General features: G+C 45.3%; 1 protein-coding gene across 1 annotated transcript in view; it reads right to left on the minus strand.

Moving 5' to 3' along the window:
- CMTM4 (CKLF like MARVEL transmembrane domain containing 4) overlaps positions 1–17,344 on the minus strand; it is a 31,082-nt gene extending 13,738 nt beyond the window's left edge. The window contains exon 1 of the mRNA XM_027701964.1: positions 17,158–17,344. Within this exon, the coding sequence (XP_027557765.1) occupies positions 17,158–17,343 (186 nt within the window). The 5' untranslated portion in view covers position 17,344. The remainder of the gene's footprint in view (positions 1–17,157) is intronic.
- Positions 17,345–18,307: the final 963 nt, after the last annotated feature.

Raw genomic sequence — 18,307 nt, forward strand, 5'->3', positions numbered from 1 at the left:
AAGCAGTTCATTGAGGAAGGAAAACCTCCTGGGGCTGCAAACACAAACATGTAACTGGGATAATGGTTAGTGACACTAAATTCAGGAGATATCTTGGCAGAGTTGACACATGCAGACTTTGACAAGACAAGAGTTTAATTCACCATTTAGGATAAAATGCAAACTCACTATACTTTAAAAACGTCTGCCCAGTGGACAAAACTAAACTATATAAAAATAAAACCTCAATATGAGCTACCACAGAGAGCCACCCCAGAGACAGCATTAGAGCCCCCTGAGAGCACCACAGAGCACACAACTCACACAGGCCGGGTCAGAGTCCTCCTTAAATACAACTGGGAAAACAAAAACAGTGCCATGGATGGTTTGGGTTTGTTGTTTGGGTTTGTTTTTTTTTTTCATTTTCCAGGGCAAGCAAGGAAGGCCTTAAGACTGTTTTGCTCTGGATTTCAGGACAACCACTCCCACCCACCCACTTACATTTTTCAGAAAGAATTCTCTTCTTGCTCTGCCACAATATTCTAATGAGGCTGGAGAAGTCACTTCAATTTGAGGATGAGAAACTAAAGGAGATGGTTTCCTCAGAGCTAAATATTCCACAATTTAAAGGTTTTTTACAAATAAAAGTTTAAAAGATGATAAAAACCATAATAAAAATCAATTTCTACCAAACCTTCTTGGCCAATGTCAATGTATGCTTCATCCATTAGCTTGTCTTTGATTCCTACGACAAAACTAACAAAGTGAAGATGGATTTTGAAAGAAGTTACAATTTTTGTCACCAACACCACCAGTAATTCTAATTAAAGCATAGTATCCCTCCTGCTTCATTTGCCACCTACAGTAGCAAATTTAAGTTGAAAAATGGATTAAAACAAAGCAAAACGATTTTAATAAAAAACCTCCCACTTGGTTGGAAAGTCTCTCATAGCTCACTGGGCACATGCTCATGAGGAGAGCACATGCCATACTAATTTCTGTCAGCTAACAGAGCAGGGTAATTCCCATCAAACAAATTCTGAATGTGTACCCAGTGACTAAACACTTCAGATTTTAATCTTTGACACTGAATAGTTTTGGAAAAAAGATCATGCAGTGAAATGGAATATTCAGAAAAGCTGAATCAAAGTATGATTTCAGCAATGACACACGTACAAAAAAAAATTCCTGTTCAGAACACGGCCTGATTTTAAAGTATTAACATGTAATAATATTAGCATGTAATTAGCATGTCTGTGAACACAAGCCTCATTACTGAAGATGACACTGAATACAATTTTCAAAAGGTAAAGCTCTAAAAATCAGTCTTAGCAGTTCCAAGAAGGGTCAATGTCATGTATTAATGCTAAATATTAGCCAGCAGAACTTTACCTTTCAGATGTTCCAATATAATAACGTCTCTATTTTTCTTGCCACTATTTTGGATCTGACACTTGTAAACTTTTTATTCTTTTAACAGAAATGCTTCTGCAATATTCACTAGAAATACTGTAGGACAAGCCCCCAACAATAGTAGGTTCATTATCTCAAAACATGAACAGGTCTGAATTGTGCTGCCAACACGAGGTTGAAGGAGCCAAAATCTCTGTGCTGGGCAGCTGGAACTTGGCACGTGGGGTCTCTGGTGTTCTGCTGATAAAAGTCCCACCCTGACTCTTCTCCCCAGCAGACAGTGCTGCTTCTTCAAGGCCAACACACCCATCGTGGCTATCAAAGCTCAAAAAACATCAAAGGGTTTCTTGCATCCAGCATTAGAAACTAATTATGTGCTGAAGAGGCACTTGGAGCAATGAACTCTAATAATCGTGTGATATTTACATATTCCCAGGCTCTGAATTAATAAACTCCAGAGCAATTCTACCTTTAGAGTTCGTTTTATCCCTTAAGAAACTATAAAACACATTTACCTGTGACACACCCTTGTTGGCTGTGTACACTTAGGTTTGATTTAATTAAACCATTTCTGATGCAAGTAAAGATGTGCCATCAGTTCAACAACGTCCAGCAGCACCAGGGGACAGAGGTCTGGGGTCTGTTGATCTGCTCAGCAGAGGCTGGGAGAAAACCTCAACTCTTCAGTGTCTGCTGGAGATCCTGGCTCCAAAGCAGGAATGTGCACAATGATTGACTGCACAGGAGCATTCTCACAGAGGGCACTGGCACACCTGAACACCTCCTGGCCAGGGGACAGGGAGGGGACAACACTCCCACACACACAGTTTGCTTCTAACACTTTGGTACTTCCAACTAAATGTGTTACTCTTTTTCTTGCAATAAAAATACATCTCACCCTTCTCAAAGATTATCCACCCTGCCAGTGCTACGGCGCTTTCTGTTACCTGCCTGTTATTTGTCTTACAACAAAGCTATGAAAAAATGAAATTCAAATTAACCACTACATCAGAAAAAAGCTACCCTATCACAGAAACTTCCTTTTTCCTAATCACAATAAAAATCTCAGTCTTCAATACAAAATCCTTTCTCTTTGAAACATCAGGATAATCTTGCTCTCCTACACATTTATGAACTTGCCAGCAGCATCCTTCCAATTAACTACAAGTAATATGAATCTGCTATTAAAACATACCAGTTCCACTTTCACTGACCATTCCCTCAGAGATGAATCTAATTTTGTTTTTAATAAAGAAGCAAATCACTCTGAACACATGAAATGAAAGTGAAATACATGGGGTTGATTCTACAACCCCGCGACTTACTCAGAGAGCTACAACACTTTAAAGTGTTGTGTAAATGCTGCCACTCAAGCCAAAGCAGCTTGTCAAAGGTCACAGCTCAGCCAGTGAGCAAGTGCATTGAAAAAAAAAAAAGAAAAAGAAAAAAAGAATGTGTTAACATTTATTTTCTCGGTATTTTTAAATTTATGAAACAAGTAATTTATGAGACAGGGTACACAGATGAGGCAGTGAATTAACACAGTTCTGCCACCCAGATACCCCTTATGACATGGCCACAGAGCAGACTGAGGTGCCCCAGAATGTCCCACTGCAAACTGCAGACACACCAAAATTCAGGCTCGGGCTCAGCTCCCCCACCCTACTTTCTGAGGGACTTCGGTGCAGGTTCAGTGCTAATTTTCTTCTGTTCCCACACAGATCTCTGTAACTATAATGAAAACACCTTCTTTCTCCCCTATGTTTACCTCCACTCCCTGTCTGACCACCCATCAGTGCCCACCATGGGCTCATCTACACACAGATCACATCTCACCAAGGCTCAAAGAACTAAAAAGTTGCTTCTCCAGAGCTTCCCATGCTCTTCCCTCTGCAACATCACACATCTAAGATAAAACTGGTGCCACATTGGCTGCACACACTGCCCTGGGAAGAGCAAGGAAGGAGCAGGACCCTCCAGCCCCCGGGAAGCCCCCACGCTCCAGCCAGAGTGGCACTGCCCCGGGTGACAGGCACAGAGCTACACCACAGAAACCCGCCACTCACCAGCTGCTAAAGCTCTGCCCTTGCTTTGGAACACTCCAGAAACCAAGATCCAGGACCCTGTGTCTGCCTCCCACCACTGCAGTTCCAACACTAGCTAAAAAAATCAGAAAACCAAAGGAACAGCATCGCATCAGAGCACAGGCCTCAGCCAACAGAACGCTGGCATTTGTCCAACACAGGAGACAAACCCCCCACTTCCAAATCACACATCTTTTCATAGTTCAGGGTGATGAGATTTGACAAGTTTTTCCACAAGCAGAAGTTTCAAGGTTGGTTTACCAAGGAAAAACGAGAAGTTGAATGTGGTGGAGATCTCCTCTTACATGAATTACTGCTCTCTCCCACAAATAACACAGCTACAGCTTTCTCGGGCCCAGGCAACGAAGCTAGTTTTCTCTGATGGATGAAACAAACCTTTTCATTGGTTTTTCTCTACACCAAATACTTTGGAGAGCTTTATATTTCATCCCAGTTCTTCCAATACCCTAAGATTTGTATAGCACTCTTTTATTACTGTAGTTCTCTTTTTAACATTTGCTTTTTGTTTCTTTTCTACTTCCACTCTTCTTGAAGTAACTACAGTGGATATTGCATCAGAACACAACTCTGTTGTGATGGAAACATCTGCTCACTGCACTGGATGCTCAGCTCCAGGCAGAGGCATCCTGGGCTCCCTGCAGTGTCACCTTTGTCCTGAACAAAGAGATGCAGGAGTGTGGTCACCAAAGCAGGATCCCAAAGAACAGGGTAAGCTCAGGGTAAGCTGAGCTGGGTATGCCCAGTGTGTGAGTGCAGCTCCAGCTCTGGGACAGAGTAAACATGTCCTGCCCTTCATCCACCACCTCCCACCACCACGGAACCAAAGGCAGAAGGAAAAACCTCCAAGCAGAGGAATAAGGATGAGACATATTTCCCAATAATGACTTTCTGTGCTTTTAGCCCTGAATAAACTGGCAAACTGTCCCCTGGTGTTATGTTTGGGATGTTTGGCACTGCCAAGGGAACTCAGGCACAGTGGCACTTGTATCAAACAGCACTGAGCCCCCAGTGCAGCTCACTAGGAGAGAAACAGCCCCTCACTGGCAGGGAGGAAGAGACCACAATTTGGGGCCATGGAATTCCTAAAAGAGAGTCCCTACACTGGGATCCAATGTCCTTAAAGTCAGCCACATTAGACTCCTTCCATGACTGTATCCATCTAAGCTTTCCTGCAAATTCCCCTGGAGAAGGGCCCTTAATGAAGAAATCATCTGCCCCGGGGCTCTGTAAATGGCTCATATTTACATCACTGTCTTGGCAACACAGGCACATCAGACATAAAACACCATATCTCCCCAAAATGGAGAAAATGTGTTGTGACAGGCACCAACCCTGAAAAAAGAGCTTTTAGGAGGTTGCTAACAGTGTATTTTTCCTGTCAGAATATGCTGTGTTATATTTTTGAAGAAAATAATCAAAGAACTTTGCACTCGAAAAAAAGAGACAGTTCTGCAATGAAAACAAAGTAAAAAATGAGTTTTCCTGTTTATCTAAAACATTACCACAGAAAGCCTTATTGTGTGGTTAAATGACATAATTATGCATGATTTCCAAAAAACCACAAAATGGTCAGCATTTTTTCTGCCTGAAAAACACCCACAGAATTTTAGGAAGAATGTCACACTACCAAGACATTTTTACATCCAAACTGTTTAAATTAATGGTACAGCAGAATACACATGCAGAAAATAGGGAAAAAATATATTGCTTTTACACCACTTAAAGTATCTGAAGACACTGAACTTTCTTGAATTAAAATTGAGATTTATCATTCTCATTTACTTGGCCCAGCAGTCCCAACTTTATGCATGAAACCAAGTGGGTCTCATTCCTTGCAAAGCACACGCATTTCCCACATCTAAAACAGCTGGCACAGATATGAATATTTGGGATCATATGGCTCAAACACAGTCCTGCTCCTCCAGCAGGAAACCATCCTTTACCCTAAGCAGGAGAATGACTGATTCCCCGCCTCCTCCCAGTCTGCATCCTCAGGACTAAATGAAATGTGTTATTAACTCTGGTAATAGGACTGCAAGGAGCCTTAAATCACAAAGGAGCACTGAACTTTCCTTACAAGATAGAAAGTTTAGGAAAACAACGCTTACCAGAGAGGGAAGCTTAAGCACCATCCATGATTCAGCACCCTGGATAAACTAAATTGCTCTCTAATGGCACAAATACAACACTGAACAAATCCACAGAAATTCAACCAGGCCTCCCAATCCAACTCTCATCCAGTTTTGGTGGTGATGGTAGAAGTAACAGCAAAAAATTTGGATTTCAGTTCTTCGTTGCACCTCTGGTTGTTTTACACGTTGCTGCAAGGTGTGCATTATTTCTTAGTTCACATTTGGCTGTAACATGGCAAGACTTCAGCACATTAAATATTGGGGAATCTTTACTAAATTAGCTGATCTTTAGCCACCTCCAGCAGTTTTCTATGATCCTTGAAAGATTCAGCTACTGCCTCTCAATGTAGGCAAAAGACCAATTCTAAATACAGAACATACTGCTGAGCCCAGAAACAGTTTGAGGGCGTACTGGGAGAAAGGGTCATATTTGGGAATGAGGGTAATCAACACTCAAAGCTCACACAATGGCAGGAGAGTTGTTTTGAAACACTAAGGACACCAAAACCCACGCTTATTCTAAAAACCAAAATAATTAACTGGACTGAAGTGAACAGAAGAGATTCTCAATTGGCTAAAACAGAAACGCATCAATTCTAAAAGTGAGCTTAATCACAGGATCTACAGCAAAAAAAAAAAGCTACAGACACGAGGTGGTGACTTATTTCCTGCCAACTATGCACTAGTACAGTGCTTGGACACACTTATACAACAAACATTCTTATCTGCTAGATAAATGTAAAACCAATTGCACTTCAAATATCATTAAACAACATGGTAAGTTTTAACAGAAAAAACATAGTTCTTCCTAACAAACAAACCCAATCAAACAAACAAAACCCAAACAAAAATCTCACTCTGATTGACATGTATTTCAGGTTTTATCCAACAAGCAGATGACCAAAAGAACCCCAGAAGAGAATCTGAAGCCAAGGCACATTGCAAGGAGGTATTTGTTTTAGGCACACGACATTTCCTCACAGAATCCTGAAGGTCATTCAAACATACCTTCCAGAGCAGACAAAAAAAGAATGTAATATGCCACCTGTTCCATAAACAAAAGACCACCAGCAGTTAGTTTTTAGCAACCCCACCCTACAGGAAGGTTCATCTGAAGACCATACAGAGCCATCCTTTAAACAAAGGCAAGCAAAACATGCAAAACAAAACTGGTTTCTCCCACCAATTCCCCTCCACAGGAACCAGTGCCTCCAGTCCCCAGAAACTACAATTCATGTGTAGCATAAATCAAAGTATTTTCATAAGCAGCAGGTCCTTCAAGGCAATCATGAACAGAATCCCAGCATACCCAGTTCCACATTTCTAAGTTTCCCATTCATCTGCTGCATGAATCACTTCATTCCTAAGCAACCCAGTGAAATGAAGAGCTGATGAATGGAAAGGTTTACTCTGTATCTACAGTACACTGAATTGTGCCAATGGCACAGGGAGTGCTCAGCAGACAACTATAGGAAGCAGATGGTTCTTCCCCCCCTTTTCACCACATCCTGATTTTTGAGGCTTAATCCTCCCATCCATTGTCTCAGTCATTGTGACAGACATCTGCAGGCACAGTTTGTTACAGCCACCTCTGATTCCCAAATGCCACCAGCTCGTCTGTCCAACAGTGCAAGCCATGGCAGGTTCCTCAGAGGCAGCTGCAGCTCCCAAAGGTCACAGCATCCAAACAGTGCCCTGGTGTGCTGGTGAAAACCATCATTAAATCCTGCACATCACACAAGAGGGGAAATTCTTAAACAGTAAGACTACCCAACTCAGTTTCTTCAAGTCCAATTTTAGCACAATTTGATCAACATTTGCAGCTCATGTTCTTGGACAAGATAGGGAAAAATAGGGCAAAAATCCCATCATGCATCTGGTGCTGCACTGAATATAATTTTGTATATATTTAGTCATCTGCATCTTCCTCAGCCACTGCTGCAAGTAGTGGGGCAGAAAGGAGAATAAAATATTTTGCCATTAGTCCCATTTGCTGCTAGTCCCACCCGTGCTTTACTACAACAGTAACATGGAGTAAACACTGACTATAGGCAGCAAAATGGGGAATAAATGTTGCTTAACTACTGAGTTCAAGTTAGTAACGAAGGCAGGGGAAAAAACAGCTTCCTTAAAAATCCTTGGCAATCCTTGTTACTCTTACACTGATTTAGTCGTGTCACTGAAGTCACTGGAGTCACCAGATCTGCATCAGCATTCAGGAGTTGGGTGATAACAACTCTGTGGGATGCTCATGTCCAGGAGAGGTACTTCCCTGCACAACATCCAACTTGCCATCCCCAACCTTCCAGCAAGACTGAAGTGTCCCCTCCAGTCCATTTCCTGGCATCTTCTATTAAATCAAGTTGTAAGAACTCATAACTCACCATATCTTTGCTATTTAACCAAAATGGGGAGATACAGTGACCCTATTTAGTCCTGAGGCTGCACACACATGTTCTGTGTGACACACAGGTGCTCTCTGCTGGAACACACAAAGTCACTGAGATTGTGTCTGTATGATTTTGAAATAAAACAATATAAAAAAAACCTCTTGCTTCATTCATGAGAATTCTCTACTCAGCTCTTAAAAACAGAGAAAAATCAACACTTCTGATCTGGCTTTGTGTTCCCATTCATGTTCACAGCCCAGTCTGTGCTGGAAACCTGGCTAGTCAAAACAATATTAAAATACAGGACTGAAAATCTGGTAACAAGCAGTCAGATAAATTAAATAATGTATTACTTTAAGAAGTAAATGTGTACTCATACAATTTGTCAACTATTTGATCTGCACAGCCTCTAGGTTAACAAGCCTATTTGGCTCCTTTAAAAAGCACAAGTTCTATTTTAACACTATCAGAATCAGTGCATACTCTTTAAAACCCCATTTAATCCCAATTATGAGTAAACATCAAACATCCCACAAATACTAAAACCAGAAAGGAATTTTAATGAGAAAACAATCCAGAACTTAAAAGTAGTCCTGAGGAATCTGTGAAAGTTTTTCAGTTTTTTGTTGGAAGGAAATGGTGCAAAATGTCCTCACAATCCCAACGTTCCCAAGATTGCAATCCGAAGGCCCCCTTAGATGCCATGCCTTAAAAGGCAAAAAGAGTCTAGACATGCTGGTAAAACAGAACATTAAAAAAAGAGATGTAGGCCAGCACATGAAAGAGCCCTGCCAGCTGTCCCGGGGAACAGTGAAACCTCCAGCCCTGTTTACACACTGTGAGAAGGGAGATACAGCAGGAACCCAACCAAGGGAGAAAGAGCTCCCAAACCCCCATTGCATAACTGCCAACCCACCTACTCGGATTTTATAACTCCAGAACAGCTCTGCAGGCTGCAAACAAACCGGGCAGGCTGCACACGGGGCTGTAAAATGTTGTTAACACCACAAAAGCCTCTGCCCTCACCTCCTCAGCACTGCTCCCACTGCACAGCCACCAGGAACTGCAGGGACTCAGCACCCCGAGGACTCCTGGAACTGTGGAACTGCACTTCTCCCAAAATAACTGTAAAATGTTACTAAGCAATAATGGCATAGAAAATCTAAGTATGGCAGTGCTCAATAAAAGGTTTAATCTACATTAGATGAAAGGTTTCTAAATGCAACAATTAGTTTCTTTTAGGAGAGAATGTGATCAAACAACTAAATTTCTTCACAATATTCAAGTGGCAATATCAGCTTCTAGCATGAAAATAATTTCCTAAGACAGAAGTTACTCGAGCTTATGAAAGACTTAAGCATTTCATAACATTCCCAACCACGCTCGTTGCTTTCCTGCATGAGCATTTCAGTTTAAAAATGTACAAAAGTAGAGAAACTTCCTAATATGGAAATGGTTGTAGTCGATTCATAAAGTAATTTGGAAAAAACCTGCCAGACCTGTTCTGAGCAGTGCTGTATCACTGGCACATTTACAGTCTGAAAATAACAACATTTGGCTTCAGTGGAAGTTCCAGCAGAAGCATCACCACATGCAGCTCCAGACACAGCACAGGATGTGTTTCTACACTGGCCATGGGGATACTGGGCTTTTAAACTGTCCTGTAATTAAGGAAACAACCACAAACCAGTTCAGCTCACCTTCAACCTGAACACTCTCAATGTACATACCAGCTACAGGAAACTTAAAGACGTGCCAAGCATCAACACCTGAATATCAAGTTACATATTAAAAAAAGTTTAACTGAAACACTTGCCTAGGTAAAAACACTTCTTCCCCAAGCTAAGGCATTAAGCACCAGAGCCTTAATTACAATTCATTAAACATAACAGTCAGAAATCTGACACTCTGAGGTACAGCTTCCAGTTTAATTTGTGCTGAGTGAGATCAGAACAGCAGAAGTTCCTCTGCTTACCTGAACCCACCTTGGGGACAGTTTGGGCTACACCAGCTCTAACACCTCTTTGCCCATAGTCAGTAACATTTCTGACCCATCTTTTCTCTACTCATGATTGTATGTTCTTGCACCTATTCTACAAGTTCATGTTATCCACCCTTGGCTTCTCTTCTAACCCCATTCTGGAGCTGATGGTCCAAGTTCCAGAGAAACCTAAACATTATTTCCATGGTTTGGAAGCAACTGACTACACAGATCATCTGAGAATTAGGTGACTTCTGTTTTAAAGGAGAAAGCATTTTTTTAATGCAGCTCCAATAAGTGGCAACTTCTACCAGCACAGAGGAACAGCAGCTGACCCACTGTTAAAATGTCTCTTCATTGTGCACCTCATTCTCTTTGTACACAAAATCTCAGTACAACATTACCTGCTGAGGTCTAGGCAGATGTTTCTGAAATGCAATTTTGAGCACAGGATGATGGCTGTTGAAAAGGGTGCGAGTTGATTTGACAAAACTCTCATCAGAAGTCACAGATTCCTCCTATACTGGTTATGTTACAAGCAAAACACATCCTCTTAGATTTCTGGTCCTTGTCTTCTTATCTCAAGATGATAATTAAATCACTAAGGAGCCTCAACAACAGAGGACATCACCAGAGACATTACAAGTGATGAAGGGAGCTTTCCAAATATTAATACCATTAGAACTAGATTAGTGTAGTGTAATAGATTACATTGGTTCATAATGGGAGGAAAAAAATACAGCATACTTTGTGCAGAAATTATAGAACTTTCTTCTGAAAGCAGAATTTAAAACATTTCACCATCTTAGAGAAAAATTTCTACCAGGAATTTGGAGTTTACTGACAGTAGGACACCAGCCCATGGCCAGATGGTACTTAAGAGACATCGTGAAAGAAACCAAAACCTCATCACCTTTCTGTGGGAAGACAACCACAGTCATTTCTTTAGTTGTACACAGAAACAATAAAAAGCAAAGCCAAACAGAATAATCTCCTCATTCTTCCCTGGCAAATGGCAGGATAAAAATACCCCCACACAGCAAAGCAGATCCACAACCTTTAAAGAGAAACGTTTCTGAAGGGAAATCAGGAGTTTCAGAGACTCTGAAGGGACATGAGTTACCTCCAGAGGATTTCTAAGCATATTTGTGCGTTACAAATGTGATCCTTTTAATCCTATATTATAACAGCCTTTTTCTAAGGCCAAATGCCAAAGATCACCTGTATCTGCTGTCACACTCAACATCACCTTAACAGGCAGCTACAAATACCACTGAGAATCAAAGCTCAGTATATGACACACAAGAATCACATGGATTTCTTACATAAACACACATTTATTGTTTGGAATCTATAAAAGAATAAAAGAAAGACGACACAGTTAATCACACAATGACTATAAATTACCAATACAATCCTAGGATGAAAGAAGTGACATACCATCCACACAGGTAAGACACACCTGAAAGGTCCCCTCCTGCTGAGAGACCATCCCCTCAGTCAGGTGGTGGGGCAAGGAAGGGCATCTCGATGGTCCCAAGAGCAGAGACTCCCTCTCACAGCAGAGTCCAAATCACTCTGTCCTCCCTTGTGCAGCAATGTGAAGGCTGAGGGCAAACACTGCTTCCAATGCCCCAGGAAGTAAGGAGGTATGGAAGTGGCAATGTCAGCACAAGAACAAATATCTATAAATTTGCTAGAACTAAGTTCACACCAAAAACCAGGAAGGTTTCTATACCTCCAAAGTGCAGAATAAATGGACAAAAGCTAACTTTAGGGTGAAACCTGTGGATAGAAAGGCAGGTACAGGGCTGCCTGGGGCCCAAAGCTGCTCTGGAAGCTCAGACATGTCCTGCAGTGCTCTGCCTTCACCCAGAGCTTCACAGCCAGGACCCATGGCCTGACTGCCCTGAGCTGACTGAGCACAGACCATCCCCTCCTGCCCCCTGTCACACACACAGACCAAACCCCTGCAGCCCAGGTAACACCCCACCGGCACAAACCCAAACCTCACAGTCACCAGTGCAAAAGCAATCTCAATTTACACCAATTCAGTGGCCAGCTGGCAACTTCTCTGATTTACAGAATGCACCCAGCTCCCTGCTCCAGCCACCAGTCCCAGTCAGGAATCACAAGGCTGGGAGCCCCAGGGGAATGGAGCAGGGAAGTCGGACATGCCCTACAGTGTGACACATCAGACATGGGGGTGAGCTTGGGGGCTCCATCTAATCCTCCCCTCCACACGTCATCAGAGTGAGATGCTGAGCTGAAGGCACCAGAAGGCAGAGATAATTAAATATGAGATTACTGAACACCTTGCAGTAGCTTTCAACCAGATTCTACCAGTTAGCAATTAGCTTACTCCTTGGAACATAGATGTTATTACTCTAATTTTCTAATATAATTAACAATTAGAATTCTCAGTGGTCTTATAACCCATGTAGAGGTGTATTGCTGGCTTTTGAATTTTGTTTTCTTCATTGCAACAGAACCTGATAGCAAAGAGTTTTACTGTAGTCCTGGCCTCAGCAACCAACTTTTGAATCTGGAAATGTATAATGACAGTAAGCCACAAAACAACTTTTTCCAAGGCTCCACCAATGAAGATGGAACTTTTTATTCTGAAAATTGTGAACATATGAACTGTTATTCCCACCAGATTTCACTCAGCTCAGACTCCTGCCTCCCCTGACAGGCAATATCATGTGCTATAGACAACAGGACGAGAGCAAGCACGGAGTGATCCTTCCCAGGGCGCTCAGCAGCAGCTCACAGACCTCCCAGGCTGCAGAATTATCTTCTTTAAAAGGAATCTCGGATGGATTTTGCAGCATTTGGAGCAAACACTTGCAGACAACAGTGTGTGGGGCTGTCTGAGCCCCAGCAGCCATCACCAACCACCGCATACAGGCTTAGGATTTTCCGTCTTTTGCTCCTGCCACCCGGAGGTTGCTCTGTGATGCCACTGCTCCAGTTAAACCATCCCTAACCCCCACCACTGCAGGAACTGGCCAGGACAACTTTTCACAGCAACTGGCCCAGCTGTTAAAGGTGATACATGTTACTTTAAACCAAATGTCTGTGCAAACCTGGCAGGATCCTGGTGAGAACCCACGGGGCTCCCAACAGGATCCTGCCTGGTTTCCTCATAACTCACCTGGTGTCCTCAGGAACAGCCCACCCGCAGCTACAGCTCCCAGAGAAACTGGCAGCAGGGAATATTCTCATGGCTCACCATGGGAATTACATCTAGACCCAATTTTAATGACATTAAGACCCTTGAAGGTGCAGAATTACAACAATCAAGAAAAAAAACAATAATGTATATAGAAAAGCTGAAGAGAAAACTGAAATGAAGAGGGGGGGAAAGAAAGCAGGCAATCTCATCTAAAGTGAAACTATTCCCAGCAAAGAAGAGGTACCTGCCAACCAACCTGTCTTTTGGATGACAGCAATGGGTCCCTCCTGATTCCTCACACAGAAACACCTTTCTTCAGCAAGACCACTAAGTAAAGGGAGGGACTGTCCTTAGGAAATTCAAGGGAATGGGGGAAAAGTACTGAAATAAAAGAAATCATTTGAGGATATTCACAGCAAAGTTCCAGTGATATCCATTTGATTATTGTGTAATAGTCTCCATGGGAAGTATTAAAGCCATCAAAAGCATGAGAAACAAATTCATGCCAGAGAGTAATGAGAATAAACTCCAAAGAGCATTCCTGCTCTGCTCCCCAAGGGCAGCTGTCTGCTCTCTCACACCTTCCACAGGGCAAGGTACTACTCCATTTCAATGCTGGAAAGTCAGCTGAGACAGTTTCCCCAAATGGAAAACACCTCTTTGGTCAGCACACAAGTGGACTGGCTTCTCCCTGACTTTCATTGCCAGTTCAGACTCTCATTAAAACAAAATAAAAAGGCACAAAACAAACAGAAGAGCTCCAAGCTACTTTAAGTCTTCCCCACCCTTCATTTCCCTTTGTGTTGTTCACTTCCCACCTGTCCAATGACCCCCATCAGGTGTCTCAGCCACCCCAGGGCCCTGAACACTTCTCTTCTGAGATGGTCCAACACTCACCATCTTCCTTCAAGCTGCTGCTTTAAAAGAGGCTGCACGCCCAGTTCCAGCAGATGTTTCCTCACAGATCCCAATAAACACACAACTATTTCAACAGAACAGCAAGAGACAGGCAAGAGAGCTCCTTCCCAAAAAGCTCACCCACCTAAATATAACATGTTCAGAAAGAGGGAAAGGGTTCAATATTAAGCTGTTCCACATGGCCCTTTCCCTCATTCCCTCAGTGTCCCTCACATTGCTATTCCTGACCACCGGCAGGCAGATCCAAGGACTATGAACTGTTCAGCTTGGCCATGAAGAGGAGTAAGAAGCCCTAAATCACAGAGTTTTCTCAGTCTGCAGACCCAATCTAAACAAAAACCAGAATGCTGTTCAACCCTTCCTGGGAGTCAAGGGAAAGCAAGTCAAACCAGGCTCAGAAATAAGCTGCACAGTACTACCCATGAAACATTATCATAACCCATTGTGTTGGTGCCCTTTTAAAGGACACTTTAGGGCATATTCTGTTGAAATGTTAATAAATGAGTTTAAAAAGCAGCACTTAAATTACTCCATACACCTCAAATGTCATACTGCTTTCCCTCTTGTAACAGCTCCTTTATTTGAATCAATGAAGAGAAATCTACAACAAAATAAAAGAACCCTACACCTATTTTCCATGATGTGGGTTTCTTCCACTTCTGACAGTCAAACATGGGCATCTGGAAGAAGAGCCATCCAAGCCACAATGTCCAAGAGTTATCCTTCACACACAGCACCACTGGCCAGTTTGTGGAAACCAAGATTAGAACAAACTGCAATGTTTGCCTTGAGCTGATACTTCTGCCTGCCAATCATGTATGTATTTTAAGACAAATCCTGATGCTAAACGAAGAACATGCATTGTAATCTTTCCTGTAACATTCTTTTTACTAGAATATATTTAGAGCCCTTTTATCCCAACCAATACTTGTCTTTTTTTCTTTGTGTGCCACAAAGGGAGTTCCTCCTTGTTCCTAAGAGATAGAGTTCTACACAATGGACTTTAACAGATTTCAGTTCCTACACAGTATTTTTGCAAAGGTATTATTAAACATTATAATTAAAATAATTATACTTGGCAAATAAGCAACTGTGGAACGTGCTCCCTCTTCTTTCTTTTCCAGCACTGCTCAGTTTTCTACCGGTTTGCTGCTCTACCAGTCATTACCAGGAATGGGATGGGGCTGCTTTTGAGGACAACTGTGCAGAAAGTAAAGGTGTTGAGCTGGGGCACAGGCTTCCACCCTACAGTAGCTAATTTAATTTCTCATTAACTTCTGACCCTCTGGACTCGTCCGCTCCATAGGAACCATGTGCAATAGCTCAGCTCACTTTAATAACAGGGCACAAAACATGACTCAGTTCCCCTGAAGACACTGCTGTGCACTTATCATCTTCCTAACAACATCCTGGGAGCAGCAAAGTCTTTGTCCAAAGAGAAGAAAACCTCTGTAACTCCAGCACACTGTGGTTTCCCCTTCGTCTTTCTTTACATCACTTAAAAACTTATGAGGTCTACTCCATGCATCTTTGGAATTTGTTCCAAGCAAGTCAGAGTTTAACAATACAGGATTCACTTACAATCAGTAATTGCTCATTTTAATGACAAGTTTTCAACATGACTTGCCACAGTTATTAGTGTACTACAGAAAGGATCTGCAGTAGGAACTGAAACAAAAATCCCCAGGGCAGATTATTTCAGCGTATTAGGCAGCACCACCCCAGGATTTCTACCACATGGCCAGTTTTTCACAGTTCAAAGACAGGTAGATGTTGCACAGTGATGACAGATCCTTTGGCTCCAGTCCTGAACACACACAATGCAAACACTGCTGTTCCCTGTTGTTTGACTACTGGGGTAACACGCTCGTTGCTACCACTTGCAGACCACAGATTCTATTCTCCACTGAGGAGACGAGAAGAAAACAAATCACACTTCCAGATCCTGGATTTGACTGGGCATTCATAAAAACTGATCACACATTCATCACCACAGTCCCCTATAACCTTGTGGCACAGCTGAAGCGAGGATATTTTCAATGTGTTTTACACCAAACCTGCATGTGCAAGCTTTGCCTTGTGCTAACCAGCTGTGGTTTTAAATGCTGGAGTTACATGCATGAAATATTAAAATGTTTCTGCCATCACAGTCCTCAAAGAACTCATCCCTTTTAAGTTAAAACTGCAAGAAGTTACTTAAAAATTTATTTCAAACTTACTGCCGTTTTCATGAAAGACCTATTTTCAAATACCCCGAACAACACCTTTGTTGATTTCAAAAATATTAACATCAAAGTGACTCGGAAAGCGGATCAGATGAAGGCAAACATCAGCATCAGCACCACGAAAACTGCCGAAACACTCGGGTGTCACTGGACGTTTCACTGCCCCCAGACTTGCAGGGGCTCTCTCGAACTGACCAGCTCAGGTGTCCCGAAGGACAGGAACGAACACAGCTCACGGCTCATTTCACAATACGAACACGCACGTCTCGTGTTCGGGGTTTTTTTAAGGGTTTATTTCCTTTTACTCGGTGCACTTAAGAGAACTCCAGCCTGTTAAGGCAGCAGGGAAGCGAGTGCCGTGGGAGCTCCAAGCGGATCCAGGGACAACCCGCGCCCGCCGCGGGGACCGGGGGACCCGCACCTGGGGACCCGCACCCGGGCAGGGCCGGGCGGTGCCTCCGGACACCGCGACGCCCCTCCACAGCGAGAGAAGGGTCAGTATTTACTGCTGAGAAGTCGCCTCTGCAGTTCCCTGCCCTGTACAACCCCCGCGGCGGCGGGTCCGTGTAACACGCCCGTGCCCAGGGCACACACGGTGTGCGGGGTGTTCTGCAGCCCGGCAGCGCCCGGCCCAGGGGCTGGGCCTGACCCGCACCCGGACCCGCGGCAGGGCCGGACCGACCCCGGACCGACCCGACTCGCCCGGGCGGGTCCCTGAGCGGGAGTTCTGCATCTCCCCTTCCCGGTGCCCCGGGCCCTCCCGCTGCCCGGGGCCGTACTCACCGCCTCGGCCACCTTCCCCCGCCCAGGGTGCCCCGTACCAGGGCCGTACTCACCACCTCGGCCACCTTCATCCTGCCCAGGGTGCCCCGCAGGTATTCCAGGTCGCAGCGGAGGCCGCCCAGCCCGCGGCGCTGGCTGACGGGCTCGGTGGTGGGCTGGTAGGGGCTGCTGGCGGCCGAGATCATGGAGGCGCTGGACGCCTCGCCGTCGAAGCCCTCCAGGTCCTCGCCGTTCCTCATGGTGCCGGGGCCGCCGGGGCCGCGGGCCCGGCCCAGCGCCGCGCTCAGCTACGGCCGCGGGCGCTGCATGGCCGCCCCGAGCCGGCCCGGGCCGGGCCCAGCGGGGGCCGGGCGCTGCCGCCGTACCCCGCAGCCGGGCGGGGCGGGGTCCCGGGGCGGCGAGAGCAGCCGAGCGGTGCCCGGGGGTGCCCCGGAGCGGAGCGATGTCCCGGAGCCCTGCCCGCCGTCCCCGCCCCGCCGCTCGGGGGCGCGCCCGGCTCCGCCGGTCCCGGTCCCGCTCCTAATCCCGGTCCCGCTCCAGAGCCCGGTCCCGACCCCACAGCACAGCCCCGCTCCGAGCGGCGCCGCCGCGGCCGCTCCTCCCCCTGCGCCGAGCGGAAAGGGCGGGCAGAGCCGGCCCGGAGGGCGCGGGGCCGGGCGGGGCCTGCGCTGAGACCGCCCCGCGGGGACCGCACCTGGAACGGGAACAGCGACAGCAGCGCTCGGGACCGCACCTGGAACGGGAACGGGCGGGGACCGCACCTGACCGGGAACAGCGACCGGGCCGGACCGCACCTGACCCGGGAACCGGGGACGGATCGCACCTGGCCAGAGAACCGGACAGGGACCGCACCTGGGACGGGAACAGCGACAGGACTGGGGCTGGGGACACTCCCGGTGTCCGCCCGGCCCTCGGGCAGTGCCGGGGCTCTACAGGCGCTGATGGTGGTGCCGAGGCTGCGAAAGCCAACGCTGCTGACACACCCGAAATGCACCCACAGCTCGTCCCGAGCACAGCCCTGAGCTCCAGTCCCTGCCCCAAGCTGCAGTCCAAGCCCCGAGCTCCAGTTCCAGCCCCGAGCTGCAGTCCCAGCCCCGAGCACAGCCCCGAGCTGCAGTCCCTGCCCTGCCCGGCACTGCCTCTCTCCTGCACTGACCCGCACCCGCAGAACTTCCAACAGCAAAAACCTCCAGAGCATTCTTC

This window comes from Neopelma chrysocephalum, unplaced genomic scaffold (genome assembly GCF_003984885.1).
Source record: "Neopelma chrysocephalum unplaced genomic scaffold, ASM398488v2 Primary Assembly neopelma1_176, whole genome shotgun sequence".
Taxonomy (NCBI): Eukaryota; Metazoa; Chordata; class Aves; order Passeriformes; family Pipridae; genus Neopelma; species Neopelma chrysocephalum.